Raw genomic sequence first — 16,075 nt, 5'->3', positions numbered from 1 at the left:
TTATCTGAAAAGGGGGAATGGTACAAATAATGTCTGTCTCTGTGAGGTGGTCTGCTGATTAAGTCAAATACTGCATGGGACAGTACTTTGCAATGCATCAAGTTCTGTATGTAATAGAGATTCCTATTAACATTACAGAAAGATGGGGATGGGGTGCACAGATCCAGGGAACTCAGAACCCCTGTGTATGGAGTTCTTCCTGTCTGCTCATTCCACACTAACCTCTCCTTTTGCTCTCATCTCCCCTGCCTGATGCAGGTCTTGGCCACTCTGCCGAACTGGCATTTGCTGTGGAGCCAAGCGATGATGTTGCAGTCCCTGCGCAGCCTGTAGTGCTGGGCTGCAGGGTGGAGGGGACCCCTCCAGTGCGAATCACCTGGAAGAAGAATGGGGTGGAGCTGCTGGAGAGTACCCACTCCACTGTGCTAGCCAATGGGTCTTTGATGATCCATCACTTCCGGCTGGATCCAGGAGGCAGCCTTTCAGACGAGGGTGACTATGAGTGTGTGGCTCAGAACCGCTTTGGGCTGGTGGTCAGCCGGAAGGCTCGCATCCAGGCTGCAAGTAAGTGGACGCCCCTTACTTTTTTCCCCCAGACTGGGGATCCGGGGTCAGCCTAGGGCATGGGGGACAGGCAGAGCAGTTCCGTTTTATGCAGACTTCTGGAGGACCAATTTTTCAGCATGGGTCAGTTGAGAGGTGCAGAGCAGTAGTAATTTGTGGTGGTGGGATTATATCATATACTCATTTAAATCATTAGAATGTGATTTGATAAGAATGTAGCCAAACACTGTTGTGGGGGGAGAGAGAGAGAGAGAACAAGAGCGAGAGAGTGTTTTATCCAGCTCTTGGGTCAGCATGTCTTAGTTTCCATATGCCTGTAGATTGTGAGCATTCCAGTCCATTGGGTACAATTCTAGTGTTTAAACGTAAACAATTGTCATACTTTATGGGTAATTTAAGAGAATTTTGAAGGGTAATTTTGGCTACATGCAATTTTTAATTATGTGCTGACTTTCAAACATTTTGAGTATGATTTAACCTCACTATACTAGTAATAACGTTCTGAAGCCTGTCAAAAATTTGCTTTACAAAAAATATGGTAGAATAATTTCAGGGTTATTACAGTAATGACATTACTCCCACTCACCTCATGCTGATGTGCTTTTTCTTTTTTTTGAATTTCAGCTTTATTGAGGTATAACTGATAAGAAAATTTTAAGATATTTAAAGTGGACATTGTGGTGACGACATCTGATGTGCTTTTTCGAATGGGGGAGAAAAGGCCAGGCAGAGCATTTCAGTTCTGGAATTATGCTTTGCTTGCACTGATGGACCGCCTATTGTGGTGATGAAATGATAGCGGTGCTTTACTGTCCTGTCCTGCAGAAATTCTGTTGTTGTTGTTGTTTAATCTGTGCACACTTGTGGGAGTGTGTTACATAAACCAAAATTATCTACGTATCTTGAGGAAGTGGCAGGCTGTGGGCAGGGGGTGTGTCATGATTGAGAAGCACTGCTCTTGAGAAAGGGCGAAAGTTTTGGCAAGTGGAAAATGTTCTCCATCCCATATCTCTGTACTTCTGGAGGTGGGTGTCCTTTAAGGAGGCTGCTTTACCTTTGGTTGGTAATAATTCTAGCTTATACCTATTAAGCACTTGCTGCATGCTGGGCACCCTGCCTAAGTGCTTTATGTGATTTTTCTCATTTAGTCATCACAACAACCCAGGGAGTTAGGCAGTTATCATCCCCCTTTTACAGATGAGAAAACTGAGATGTAGAGGGATTCAGTGACATTCTGGTAAGCAGAGGAGCCAGGACTGCAGTCTAGGCGGTGTGAACCTGACACCCTCCCGCTTAACTCCTATGGCGCGCTGCCTCTTCCCTGTCTGGTCGCTGACAAGTTTCTTCCTGGCTCTGAGGGCATTTGCACAGTTGCTCTGAACGGCTGGTGAATGATGAATCGTTTTGAGGCAGGAGCCCTTTCGTTGAGTTTAAGATGCCCCTTTGTTCTAAAGAAGGCTGATCCAGGCCCCCATATGGAGCTCTCTGGGAGGCAGCCCTGGACCTTGAGACCGAATCATTTCTGGCTCAGCGACCCCTCATCTCCTGGCCCTCCCGGCAGTGTAGGGGAAGGCTGGTGCAGCCTTGGAGCAGATGGCTGGGTGTGAGGAAGAGAAGCATGGATGCAGGGTGGGGACCCAGGAAGATTTGCAGGTGAGAGAAATGAGACTTCCCTGGGAGATGACTCCTATACCTTCCCTGGCCTATGTCAATACTGAGGGATAGATGGCCCCTGCATCAACAGCCTAGAATTGTGGAAGATAAATCCCCAGGTGTTTATATATAGCTAATTGTAAATGTGCTTTTCTATAAATGGTAATACCTTCAAGATGTTTGGTTTCCTTACACTTGTAACAATATAAGAAATTGAGTTGTGGGCTCTGGCTGGGGGAAGGGCCAATGAGTGAGATCAGCTTGGTTAATCCTTTGGGGTCCTGGGGATGGCTGGGGAGTTTGCCTGCAAACACTGGAAGTCCGATGTGGGCTCTCTCTCCCCCACAAGGCTTGTGGCCCCATGGGGGGAATGCTTGGATACCAAGCAACCACGTGGCTGGATCTCCTTTTCTCACTTTACAGCCTGATGTCCCTAGAAACCTCCAAAGCTGATTAGCTGCCTGGGTTTCCTTTTTTAGCACTAACTCCCTGCCCATGTGCCCACAGGCACTGCAGATGTTGTGTGACATGGGAGGGTGCCTTGCTGAAAAGGTGTGAGAAGCCCTCCGGAGCCCCCTTCTTCTCCTGTGTGCTCCACAGGGGCTGTGGGGGCAGGGGCATGCTAGGCGCCCCTCACAGACACACAGTCCACCCAGTGGACTAACCCAGTGAGGCAGATAGGGGTCCAGGTCTGCTGGGGCATCGGAGCTCTTGGCCAGAGGCCGATGGTTGGGAATGCCCCCTCTTCCATCCCAGTGGTCTCAGATGCTGTCATTGAAAGCTGGCCTGACCAGAGTGGGCTAACCTACAGGCTAATTCCTTGGGGGCTTCAGTTCCAAGTGCCTCCTTTTTAGGGTGGAGCGGCTCAGGGTCCTAAGAGTACTCTTGCTTCCAGCATGTCTGGTTTCACTGCCTTGGTTTCTATGTGCTTATAGTTTGGGGGCTGAAAATTGAGACACTTGTTAACAATGAGACCCTGGACCAGTTAACCTCTCTGGAGCCAAGTTTCCTCACCTGTGAAATATGTGTATAATGCTATCTTATGGGATGGTTGCAAGGACTAACACACTCCTCACTTTGCCTGGCACATAGGAGGCACTCAGGAATGGGAGCCAATACTTTTTCATTTAAAGGCAGTTTCACTGATGTTGCCAGCAAAAGCAAACTGCTTGAACGTGCTCCCAGCTCCCAGCTTTCCCCTCACTGGGATTCAGTTAGGGAGTACCCCAGGGAAATCTATCAGGGAATGGAATTATTGGAGCTGAAGTGCCACTTGTTCTGTATTAACCCCTTCCTGGGAGGACCTGGGGATTCTTCCAAGCCTCTGGGCATTGGCTGAAGCTGGATTGGCCTGTGAGACCCTCTGCCATCCCTCTGGAGGTGCTCTGGGAAGGGCACGAGGGTCACCTGACCCAGTGGGAACTTGTGCATTGACTCATACCTGTTGAGATCTGTGTGCCTGGATAACTCCAAAGAGGGATGGGCTAGCTTCAAGGAGGGGGGATGATTGGGGGACCCACCATCATCTTCCCTCAGGGAGAAGCCCTCAGTTCCTGGCCTCAGTTCTTGGTCTCAGGCCCCTTGGGAACATGGGGGGAAGAGCTAAGTGATCCAGAGCAAGACTTCTCAAACTTTACTGGGCCCGTGAATTACCTGAGGATCTTGATAAAATTCAGATTTGATTCAGTAGGTTTCGGCCAAGATGTGGGGTTCTGCATGTCTAACAAGAGCCCAGGTGATGCTGATGGTGCTGGTCCACAGGTGCTAGAGGAGAGACCACGCCTATGTCATAGTTGCTGGTGTGGGATCTGTGGGCAGCATAGTGAAGTCCGTAGAACATGGGCTTCAGCGCCAGACCCAGGTGAGTTTGAACCCCAGCTCTGCCACTCACTGATCATGTGTCCTTAGCCTGAGTTACTTAACTCTCTTGAGACTTTGTGCCCTCATCTGCAAAAATGGGCATAATCCCTTCATCCTATCAGGGCTGTTGGAGGATTAAATGATGATGGACGAAAAGCACCTGGCACAGGGCTTGGCGTCTGGGAAATACTCATTAAGTATTATTGTTAATGCTAGGGATTGACCACTAATTTAGGATGAGGTCCAGCCTGTCTTGATTTCTCAGAGCCAGGATTGCCTCCCTCCCAGGCTGACTGGGGCACCCAACAGGGGTTATGAGGGTGGGCTGTGGAGGCAAACAGCTGGGTGGACTTGGGCAAGTCACTTAACCTCTCTGAGTCTCAGTTTCCTCATCTTTAAAATGGGGGAAATACTTGCCAAGGAGGAATGTTGTGAGGATTACCTATGGTAATGTGCGTAAAGAACTTAGCCCGGTGTGGGGCACATACAAAGTGTTCCTTAAATATTAACTATTATTATTCTGAGGAAGTAATAGTGGTGATAAATATGAAGTTCTAAGCTCCTTTAGTAGTACTGAATCCAGAAGGCCCCTGGTGAGCCCAGACTCCTAGAAAGAGGTGGTGGGGTGCAGTGAGAGGCGAGAAAGTTCAATTCTAGTTCCCCTGCTGTCTCCACTTCTGTAAGTCACTGACTTCTTAGGCCCTCAGTTACCCACTTCTAGAGTCTGAGTCGTTCTCAGCCTGTCTGAGGGAGGGCAGTTTAACCAGCTACTCAGGAATCTTCTCTCAGCAACAAGATCCATGGTTGTGTGGCTCTTGGGGGCAGGATCCGGGCTGTGGAATCGGGTCTGGGTGGAGGGTTGGGAGAACTGTGGGCTGGAGTTTCTGGGGAGTATAGCTTTTGTGGGGGGCTCAGTGGATGTAGGGGGCCCCAGAGGACCTCAGTGTAGGGCAGTGGGTTGTGGAGGGAAGTACTTCCTGGTGCAGTGGCTGGTAACCCTGGAGGCCTTTGTCCCCTGGAGGTTATATGCGCAGGCCTGGTGTGTGGAACCCAAGCAGCTCAGCGAAGGTAGCCCTGAGGAAGTCTCCTACTGCCCCTCAAACACACTCATCTACCTACCCATGAGGGCAGGAAGCAGGGGCTGCAGCTGAAGGGTCACTGTTGTGATGGTTGAGTGGCTATGCCTAGGCCTGCTCTCATGCCAGGCAGCTCACCTGTATGTACACCATGGCACAGAGGTAGGTGCAAATGGGTGAGGGTCAGGCCCTTTTACCTGCCAGTCAGTACTCCACAGACCAACCCTTCCGACACTCCTGAGAAGCTGTGAGGATGATGGAAAAGCCCTTACCTGGATGCTAGAAGTCCTGTGAGGCTCTGAACAAGTCACTCACCCTCTCTGGGCTTTGCCTTTCTCATTGTAAAATTGGGTGGTTGGACCGAGGTTCATCTCTGCTCTACAGTATTAAGGCTTCCTTGCCATCCAGCCAGTCCTTGGGACAAGCCTGCCTTTGCTGGGCCTTTTCCCAACCTATTCTTGCCCCTGCTCATCCCTTACCCGATCCCTCCCCAAAGACCACTTAGCTTGCAGTAATTTCTTCTTCCCCCTTCTCAGGCCAGGAGGATTTGTGGTCTGTAGTATTCAGGCTCAATCTTCCTCTCAGTGATGGCTGCTTGCATTGTTAAGTAACTGTTTCATGGCGGGATATTCCATCTGTCTCCTCCATAGATTTTAAGCTCCTAAAGGGCTTCTCTTTCTTTTGTATTTCTCACGTCCCCTGCCTGTGGAGCTTGGTAAAAACTAAATGAACATGTGGCCTTCTGGGTGCAAAGCTCTGTCTCTCTCATTTCTCTCTGCTTCTCTTTTGCTTTCTCTCTCTCTCTGTCTCTCCCTGCCTCGTAATTGATAGCATAGCTCAAAGGAACAGAAGCTTGTGAGCGGGGAGGATCCGCGGGGGAATATAACATACCCGGGGCAGGGTCATGGGGTGGCTGCTGCTGCGTGTTTATCTGTAGAGGAACTAAGACTCTCTCTTCCTCACCAGATGGGGTGTGAATCAGAGACCAAACTGCTTGGTACCCCTCCTGCCTGGGTCTTGGGGTCTTCTGCCTTGCACTTTATTCCCTGGCTGGATGTGGCCTGTGTCCCCAGGCCCACTGGCCCCAACTGGCGGTGGAGGGCTGCCCCTCACCCCTCGAGCAGGGCTTGAGTGTGGAAGTTGAACGCTTCTGGTTCCCACACCTTGGCTCCACTGTTGCAGGCAGCCAGCTGGCCCCTTGAACACAATGTGCAAATCTTCTCTGTTCCTGTTCCCGGCATTGTCCGTGGCCGGGCGCCTTGGCTGGGAATGTGGGCCGGTGAATAGGAGAGGCATTTGCAGCCTGCAAATGAAACAGGCCCCCAGCCCCCCTTAACCTCCTGTCCCCTCTCCACCCCCAGGGAGAAAGGACTTTTTCACTCCTGGCCTTCTTGTATTGCCTTTCCTTCTCTCCAGAGTCCCTGCAGGCGTGCGTACGTGTGTGTGTGTGTGTGTGTGTGTGTGTGTGTATAAGAGAGAGGGAGACTTTTCACAGCAGCTTGAAGGCTGTTCTACACAGCCTTCAATAAAAGTAGAATGGAACAGAAGGACACCCACGATGGAAAACCAAACAGCTCACTGCTGTCTTTGTTTAAACTGGACCGAGTGATTTCAAAAATGTCTGCCTTGTGTAACTAACCTATGGCACCCTGAGATTCTCTGGCCATAGCCTTGTTGCAACAAGGAATGTAGAGACCAGCAGTATATGTGTGTGTGTTGCCATGTGGACCTCTGCAGGTAGCTGAGCATACAGATGTGTGCCTGAAGGATGTGCATGGGCCCCAGGATTGGGGTCCAGCTCTCCTCAGAGGGCTTTCCTGTGGGAATCCTTCTTCCCTTGAGCAGTGTGCCAGGCTAGAGAGCTAGAGTGGACAGAACTGGTGCAGGACGAGAGGCAGTGGTAGATGCTTTTATTAGGTCCTGCAAGGGACTGATACTTACCTGGCCAGCTGAAGTGAGAGAGGGGGAGGCAAACCCTAGGTCATTGGTGGAGGGTGGGGCTTACATTAGGGCATGTGGGCATGGCCACAGTAACTCCGGGAGTCTAGGCCATAGTTTTCTTACTCATTAGGCAGGTGCCAACAATGTGGCTGCAGTCCAAGCCTGCTGGCCTGGGCTGCTCCATCCTCCCCAAAGGATGGTCTTTCATTTCTGAGTTTGCTCCCCCCCCCCCCACTTTGTTCACCCTATTCCAAGAAATGCTAACCCTTCGTGATTGCCCTCAAATGTAAGAGAAGGGCAGGAGAGAGAGTCATCTCTACTGACTGGAGCAGTCCCAGTGGCTTCCTGAGGAGGGGTGCCTGGATGGGCGATATTGGGACCCAGTGAAGGTAGGAAGGCAGAGGTTAAGCCAAGGCCTGAAGAGGGGCAAGCAGGAGGAGCTCCTTGGCCAGACCCCAGACCCCAGACCCCAGACCCCAGACCCCGGGGAGATGGAGGGGGTAGGGAGTATGGGCTTAATACAGCCAGCCAGCTACCTGATCAGGCAGAGGGAGGAAAATTTGATGCAGAGGGCTCACAACCCAGCCTCTCCAACCCACCCTCTCTGTCTCTTCTCTGGATCTTGGTCTCAATGCTCCTTGGGCTTTGATACCCACACACACTGCCCCCCACCTCTGCCTTCTTGTGAGGACATGTTTAGGGTCTTTGTCTTTCTCATCCCTCAGCCCTCCTTTCTCCTGCCCTGTCCCACCTACCACCTTCCTTTCTCCAGCTCCTCTTTCTCTCTATTATTCTGTCCTTCCTCCTGCCTCTTTCTCCAATTGTGGCAATTCCAGTGTCTACCATCTTCTGCTGTGCTTGGAGGGAGATCCCTCTGTTTCAGGAGCAAAAGAAGGTGAGCTCAGGTGGGGGCACAGAGCAAAGAGATAGGAAGAGGAGAGACTGAGAGGATGTTGTTCAAAGAGGACCCCAAAGGAGGGGGGGTCCATGACCTTCCCAGAAAGTCAGAGTCTCCCTGGGGGCAGACCTTCACTGAGAGGAATCTGAGAACACTGGCCCCTGCTTGAGGCCTGTCTCTAAGCCCGGACACTGACCACGGTGGGTGGTGGGGGCAGCCCTGGGCTGCTCTCTGGAATGCTGGTGTTGGGTTGCAGTGCAGATGGGAGCAGTGATAATGGGCAGGAACTGGACTTTCTGGTCTGGCTGCTGCCCCCAAGGCCATTGGAATGTGAGGGGGGACTAGCAAGAGGCCCCAGGGACTTAGGGTGGGCAGATGGAGACCAGACCACCTAAATAGAGAGGAGGGGGCAGACCACCGTGAGAGAGAACCAAGTTCTATCCCTTTCACTGAGTTGCAGGCTGCAGCAAAATAATCCTAAAATTCCCAGCCCATCTGGGACCTTGGAGTTCTTCCCAGCCTCGAGGTAGGATCGCAGGCATCCAGAGCTTTGGGAGAAACAAAGTTCTCATTTTACAGACTCATAAACTAAGGCCCCCAGGGGGTAACCTGCCCAAAGATGTGGCTGGTCCTCCAGCCTGGGCAGGTAAGAGACCCTCTTGGGTCCCTCAGGCCTCTCACCTTCCCCAGTGCCTCAATGCTGTCTGACTGGGGAAGGGGGATCTTTTTCTATCCTCCCAGGGCAGACCAGCACACTTATTTCTGTTTTTCTTGGGTCCTGCCCTGCCCCAGGCTTTGTCTGTGATTGTGGTTCTGGATGTGTTAACCAGCAGGCCTTGGGTGTGGGCTCCTGACATCCATGGCATATTACCTGGGGCCTCTGAGTTTCCAGAGCACGCTGGATGCTGAGCTGAGTGGTCTGAGGACCACCTATGTGCTGGCGCTTGGAGCACTAACCAGTAGTGGTAGAAGCCATCCTACTGATATGGGGCTGCACTGTCTTAAGCTCTTTATGTGTTAATTTACTTAATTCCCACAACAATTCCATTAATAGGTATTCCTAGTCCTATTTTACAGATAAGTATACAGCAGCCCAGAATGGTTCATTAACTTGCCCGAGGGTACACAGTAAGTAAAGGGAAGCTGGGATTTAAACTCAGCTTCTTTCTGCCTGACCTAAAGATCAGTGGCCTGAGTGTCCTTAGAGGGGGCTACAGTCCTTTGAGAACATAATCAGTATTAATGCCTCAAAATTAGAGCTAGGGACCTGAGCACATGCAGGGTGGGAGTGAGGGAGTGTGGGGAGCAGACAACAACTTAGAACCCCAGCCAAAATGGGAGCCACTTCCCGGTGGGCCAGGCAGGGCTACAGACCCTCCACCCCCAGGCACCGCTGGAGGCCCAGAGAATCTGGAGGGCCAGTATGGCTGGGAACGCTCTCCTGCGTAGAGAAGTCTTCCCCTACCTGTGGGGCGGGGCAGAGCCTGCCGGGTCAAGGTTCCCGCTGGAAAGGAAGTTGGGAGGGTGCTGGGCTGCTGGAGGTAGAAGTGGGAGTGCTCCTTCCCGTGGAGGAAAGACAAGTTCCCTCCCCCCTGGGGCTCCCTCAGCTCCCTGTCCCTTTCTTGTTTCCGCATAATGACGCTGATTGCTCCACATCTGTCATAATTACTCTTTGTTTGAAAATTCAGAACAAATCACAGGAGAGGAACTGGTGTGGCTCGAGAAGGATCCTTCTCCCCAGGGGTCCTGTTAGCGGGGAACGGGTAGTAGGGAAGAGCCATAATCAGCCTAGAGGAGCCAGGCTGCTGATTGTCCTTGTGTTGTCCCCTTGCCTGGGCAAAGTGGCCTAGGGCCTCATGGACTTACGTGGTCCCCTACCCCAGGCCACAGTCCCTGCTCGCTGTGGTGGCTGGGAGATTCTGCCCCCACCCCAACCAGCGGGAGGGGTCTGTGTTGGGTCCCCTGCCCTCTTGGTCCCACTGAACAATGGGTTGGACAGCAGGCTGCATGGTAACCTGAGCAGCACAGCAGGGAGGGGCAGGCTGCGCCTGCTGGAAGAGTGTGGCCCCAAGCACAGGGCAGGGGGCCTTACTGGCAAGGAGGATTGGGGCAGTTGTGGCTGGGGCCCCTGGAACAGGGTGGGCATTGGGTCTCCAGGGTGAGAGCCAGGAACAGGGACTGTTACTTCCAGAGAGCACCAAACAAGACCCTCTTGGGATCCAGCAGCAGCCCTGGATGCTCAGTGCTTCTTCACACTTACTCCCTAGCAACCTGGGGAGGGTCCTGGTTCCTGCCACATTCCCAGCCTGAAGGCCTTTGATTTGGGGGACTGATAATTCCTGGGGCATGTGCCCTGGCCTGTGGCCCTGCCTGCCATTGGCATACCTCCATATCCCCCCCGAACCTGGACTCTTCCCACCTGGGATTGTGTCTGCAAAGACTCTGCACACTTTCATGGGGAGAAATCAAGGACAACCTAGAATTCATCCCCAAACCCAACCTGTAATAAACCCCTCTTGCTCTTGCTGTGGGACCACTGTGGGACTATAGACACCCTCAAGGAGCTGGAGCCAACTCGAGATGCAGGTAGACTTGCCTTGAGGACTGGCACTGGGTTCAAGCTTCCTCCTTCCCTTAACACTTTTGGGCCTCAGTGTGTCTTTGTGGGAAATAGAAGGGAGCACTGCCCTGCCTGTCTCTTGAGGGGGAGAGGATGCGTAGGGTCCTCCCCCCACCCACCAATGGAGGCATCCTTTGTTCAGGCTTCAGTGGGCGTTTCTAGGGGGAGGACTGAGTCCTGGAGACAGGACACCACTGGAAGTGCCTGGCTTGGACTGGCTAGGAGGGACCACCTCCTCTGGCCCCACCATTATTGACTGAGGGTCCTGGGAGGAGCTTGGACTTGACCCAGTCATCATCCTGCTTACTTCTATGCCTTCCCTGGCTCCCACTTCTGCAAGAAGCAGCTTTTAAAATACGAATATTCACTTCATCCCTGTGTGACTTTGGACCCATCATTTCACCTTCCTGGGCCTCAGTTACCTTATAGGTGGAAGGTGGTGTGGAGAGGACCAGACTAAAAGATCCCTACAGTCCCTTCCCACTTCTAAAATTCGGAGACCCTGACTCTTTTATCTTGGTTCCCCCTCGAGAACTCTTCTCTTCTCCGGCTCTCTCCAGGCTCGCTCCAGCTCTCTCCTTCGTCTCCCTCTCTCACTTCTCTCTCAAGCTCTCCTGGTGCACTGGGATTGGCCTCCTCCTTTTTTAAATGTCAGGATCAAAGTTTTGCAGAAAAGCTCACTCGTCATTCTCACTCTCTTTCGCTGCCCCCACTTGGTCGCCCCCCTCCACGCTCCCGCCAGCGCGCTTGTCCAAAGCGGCCGGCAGGGTTCATGGGGCTCGGGGGCCCGGCCCAGGCGGAGTTTTGCGATGTGTTCGCCGGTCCGCGCGCTTGGCCGCCCGCGAAGCGCGTCCCCGCGCGATACCTCGCTTCCCCCCCACCGTCAAGCGCGGTGGGAAGAGTGGCTCTGGAGGATCCTGGCTCTGAAAACGACCCGTTTTCCTCGCGGCGGGGGAGGAGGGACTTCCCCCACCCCCAGCACAAAGCGGGGCTGCTTTTTGCAGAATCAACGTGCGTTCAATTGATCACGCGCAGCGCGGCGCAGTCACTGGGCAGTCAAGTCACCGCGCCCCGGTGTGTCCGTGTGGGTGTGTGTGAGAACGTGTGTGCGTGTGCAAGTGTGAGTATATGTTGTCTGTGAGTGTGCGTATGTCTTCGCTTCCTGGAGCTCCCGGTATCCAGGACACAATGCCTTGGAGTCACCACTCCACTGGGCTACCCTGGCCAGGGTGGAAAGGAACATAACTGGCCCCACCAACTGGGAGCCTGGAACTGGTCTTGGGGGGTGAAATGGAGCAGGAGAGTGGATGGAGGTCTCAGGTTCCCAGCCCCCTTTCTCCCAATGGGCTTGGGGTGTAGGCCAGGGATTTCTGACCAGGAGCTCGAGCTAGACAAAGTTTGTGGACATGCCTTTGAAGGGACCAGCTCTAGGAGAGAAAGGAGGCAGAGAGGGTCCTTTGTGGAACAGCAGACCTGAAACAGGGATGGGTGCTTGGCGCCCTGACAGTGCTTGGGAGTGCTCTCACCACAGGGGCAGACAGGAATGGGGAAGGGGGGAGCTATCCACGTTTTGTGGATTCACCCAACCCTACTCTCCCCTCTCCCCCTGCCTCCTGCCCATGTTTCTCATATCCCTGCTGTGAAAACTGAGGCCCAGAGAGCGGGCTTTGCCCCAAGTCCTGAGTGTAGAGAGCTAGGACAGAAAGGGTCCAGATGCTCTTCCCAGCGTGCTCATTGGCCAAATGGGATTTGGGCTCTAACTTCAGAGCCAGGTTCTAGAGAACTGAAACCCAGTATTTGACTTGTAATAAACAATTCTTGGATCTTTTTCTGCCATCTTCACATCTGGCTTGTTTTTCCCTCACTCCTCTTTTGGGTTATTTTTGTTTTGCCTCTTACATCCTGGCTTATATGGAATGTCACCCTCTTTCTGCAATAATTCCTTTCACTCTAATTTTTTGTGGTTTCTTAAAGTTGTATTCTAAACCTCTAGCATCTTAGAGAAGCCCTATCTAATTTAGTCCTGCTTGCATATTGGAATAGAATATTCTTGACTCTGTTAGGTCAGATCATCAATAATAATATTACAGAGAATGAGTGTCAGGATTGAGCTTGTTTGATATTCTTGCTCTCCTGTATTTCTGATTTTGCTTCTCAAATCAGTCATTTTCTCATCGAACTGTGACAACAATTAAGATTATTATAAGCAAGCTGTAAGTGTAAAGTTGATGGGATCAAGGCTTTCCTGAAATAAAGTGATATAGCTTTTTTCACATCAATTAAAGAAGAATTCATTGGGCTGTATGCTCAGCTTTGCTTTTTAGGGTGGGGGGAATCAGAAGACACAGTCCATTCTGGAACAATGAGTATATTGCTTGTCCTTCCCACTGGTCTGCAAACTCCTTGAGGGGAGGGGCTCGCTCCTCTGTGCATCCTCAGTGCTGAGCACAGAGCTTGGGCCTAGAGTTGGTGCCTGGTGAAGGTGAGACATGGGGAGCCAGGCGTGTATAAAATGGGAGGGCAGGAACCCCTCTTGCCTGCTGTGGGTCGCTCACCCCCTTGAGCTCAACAGTCTGGGTTTGACGGCAGATGAAGCAGAGTCAGATATTACTCTCCAAGGGCCTACCAGGGGTAGTTTCACCTAAGCCATTCTCCACAGGCTTCTGAGTCCCTACTGTCAGGAGCTGAGAGTGGCCATGTCTGCATCTAACTGTATCCTAAATCTCCTATCCCAGCCTCTTCTGGTCTTAAAGGGCTCCCATGTCTCACTATTCTGTTCCTTTGTTTGAAACACCCTTCTTCTAAGGTCCCACTGCTAGCCACTTGGGGGAGGATGAGGATTAGACTGAGCACAGGTGCCACTACCAGGTGCTGAGTGGGAAAAGCTGGGCCTGGTGAGTTCAGACCTCAGTCTGCCACCCCAGGAGAGGTGGCTACTGGTACTCAGTCACCTCAAGTGGGACACCTTCCCAAAGCTAGAGAAAGTCCTAGGATGCCAGACCACTGGCTTCACCCTCAAAATCGCTAACAGGCCAGGTTCCGTGCTAAGAGGCATCCTCTGCCCTCCCGCTTCTTGTGCATCCTCTTTGGAAGGACTATCCCTGCATGTACATGCCTACCTTCCTGTTATCTTGAAAAGTCATAACTGTGATAGCAAAGCATCCTGTGAATTCATGTTGCTGTGGGAATGGATAAGGGGAGAAAAAAAAACACACTCTCATTATTATACTCCTTATCTTCCTATCAGAATATTCACCCAGTCACTCACAGAGCATTATTTTTAAAGTTACTTATGGTTTTGGGTTTGGGGAAAGAAGAGATGTGAGGGGAAATAGGCTTCTTTTAAAAGCACTTTTTCAGGGCCAGCCCCGTGGCTTAGCGGTTAAGTGCGTGCGCTCCGCTACTGGCGGCCCAGGTTCGGATCCCGGGCACGCACCGACGCACTGCTTCTCTGGCGGTGCTGAGGTCGTGTCCCACATACAGCAACTAGAAGGATGTGCAACTATGACATACAACTATCTACTGGGGCTTTGGGGTAAAAAAAAAAGGAGGAGGATTGGCAATAGATGTTAGCTCACAGCCAGTCTTGCTCAGCAAAAAGAGGAGGATTAGCATGGTTGTTAGCTCAGGGCTGATCTTCCTTACAAAAAAAATAAATAAAAGCACTTTTTCAGTTAAAAGTATTGAGTCTCTAATTTGGGCCTGGAGGCTCTTCTTGCCTTCTGAATAGTGGATCATTTTCCAAAGTATAATTTATCTGAGGATTAGACATTCAGGCAGTCTTGCTGAAATCTGGGCAAACCATAAGGGCACACACATAGTAATATATAGGAACAATTATATTTGTAGTTTCTGTTCGAATGGTCATTTTATTAGTCTTTCAAAGTGAAGCTTAGTGCCTATATAGCATTAGAATGATCTTTGATCTGCTACTAACTTTTGTACCGTTGGATAAGTCCTTTTTTTCCCTAGATCAGAGGACTTGAAGTGTCATTCTTTAGAGTCTTTGGTTCCTTGATAGAGGGTGCTCAGGGGCTGGAGATGGAGGAAAGAGGGAGGCCTGATTGGTGGGGCTCCAGGCCTCCCACATCTACCCCATCCATAGCGGCTCTGCTTTATCTTTTTGTTTTGTTTTGAAGTTCTCTAAAGCAACTAACTAGGCATATCAACTAACTAGGCAGACAGGCCTAAGCAGGAGGATAGTCCAGCAGCAACAGGTGCTGTGATGCCAAGCAGGCTTAAGGGTCTAGAGCCTTAGGCAGAAGAAACATGACTCTAAGATGAAGATTTAGGAGAATTATAAAGAAAAACATTATGATCCTGTCTGAAGTTATGACCAGGGTTAGATTAAACCTTGATTCAGGATTGGGTCAGAAAACCAATGAGGTATACTTAGATTTTCTCTCCTTTAAAAGTATGCTTTTCATGTATCACTGTTACAACTAGTACTTGGTAACGTTAACAGTCAGAGCAAGGAACAATTTTGGCTGCTGTTCATTCAGTATCTCAGCAAGTGCTGTCCATTCTTTAATTTTATTCTCAAATAAATGGATGGATGGATGGGTAGATGGATGGTCTTGTTTAAGAGTTTACCTTTAAGAGTGCTGCCTACAAAGGGCTTATAATCTAGTTGTGGTGACATGGACATTAGAAAAGATTGCAGCCTCAGGAAGAGCTCTGGGATATGCATCATATAAGTGGTGCTAACTAAGGGCCACTGGTTCAGCCCAACAGCCTACTGTTGATCTGAGCAGCAGACCAGACCTTTTTATCGTTTGATAAGCCCAATGGAACACTGGAATAGTCTAAGGCAGAAATAGTCTAAGAGCCCATCAGAAGGGATTAGGAAGTTCGTGCTTCCACGAAAAGGATATGTGGAATTGAAGGATATTAAAGCAGGTCAGTTCTCAAAGCAACAAATCTCGAAGAGCATCTATCCTGTACCTACCTGCCTCTGAGCTAAGTACTCTGAGGGACGGAAAGATAAGATACTTCCTGATCTTGAAGGATGTCATCTCCTCCTCCCTCCCTGCCAAAAAACAACCTTATTTGGTGGTGATGGTGAAGAGAAGGCAGCCTGATAGAGCACAAAGAATCTATTGAATGCGTCAATAGCATGATCATCAACTTGTCCATCTACATGGTGGTTTCCTTTATTTCTGATTTCTGAGCTGAGCCACCTCGTATCCTTATACATGAAAAAAAGTGAAATGCCTCGGGCTAATCCAGTGTTCTGATAATGAGTCAGTTTCCACAGGCATGTGGTTGGGACTCCAATGTTACTTCTCAGCCCACCATTCTCATCCGGACTCTCCTTGGATCAAAACAGTGGCTTCAGTGCTTCAGGCATTACATCCACATTCTGAGGCCTGGTTTTGCAGACCCTCTGTAATTAGGACCTCCCTATTCCAACCATTTCCCTCTTCCTCCTGAGTCCTCCAGTCCCTTCATCAGTCCGGCCTC

General features: G+C 50.8%; 1 protein-coding gene across 3 annotated transcripts in view; it reads left to right on the top strand.

Annotated features, from left to right (window-relative positions):
* The window catches only part of IGDCC3 (immunoglobulin superfamily DCC subclass member 3), a 41,315-nt gene that overhangs the window by 2,314 nt on the left and 22,926 nt on the right, over positions 1–16,075 (top strand). For all 3 annotated transcript variants that reach the window (XM_058541852.1, XM_058541851.1, XM_058541850.1), the window contains exon 2: positions 259–564. In XM_058541852.1, the coding sequence (XP_058397835.1) occupies positions 259–564 (306 nt within the window). The remainder of the gene's footprint in view (positions 1–258; positions 565–16,075) is intronic.

Source organism: Diceros bicornis, chromosome 5 (assembly GCF_020826845.1).
Source record: "Diceros bicornis minor isolate mBicDic1 chromosome 5, mDicBic1.mat.cur, whole genome shotgun sequence".
NCBI classification, from domain to species: domain Eukaryota; kingdom Metazoa; phylum Chordata; class Mammalia; order Perissodactyla; family Rhinocerotidae; genus Diceros; species Diceros bicornis.
This window is presented reverse-complemented; position numbering and strand designations above follow the sequence as displayed.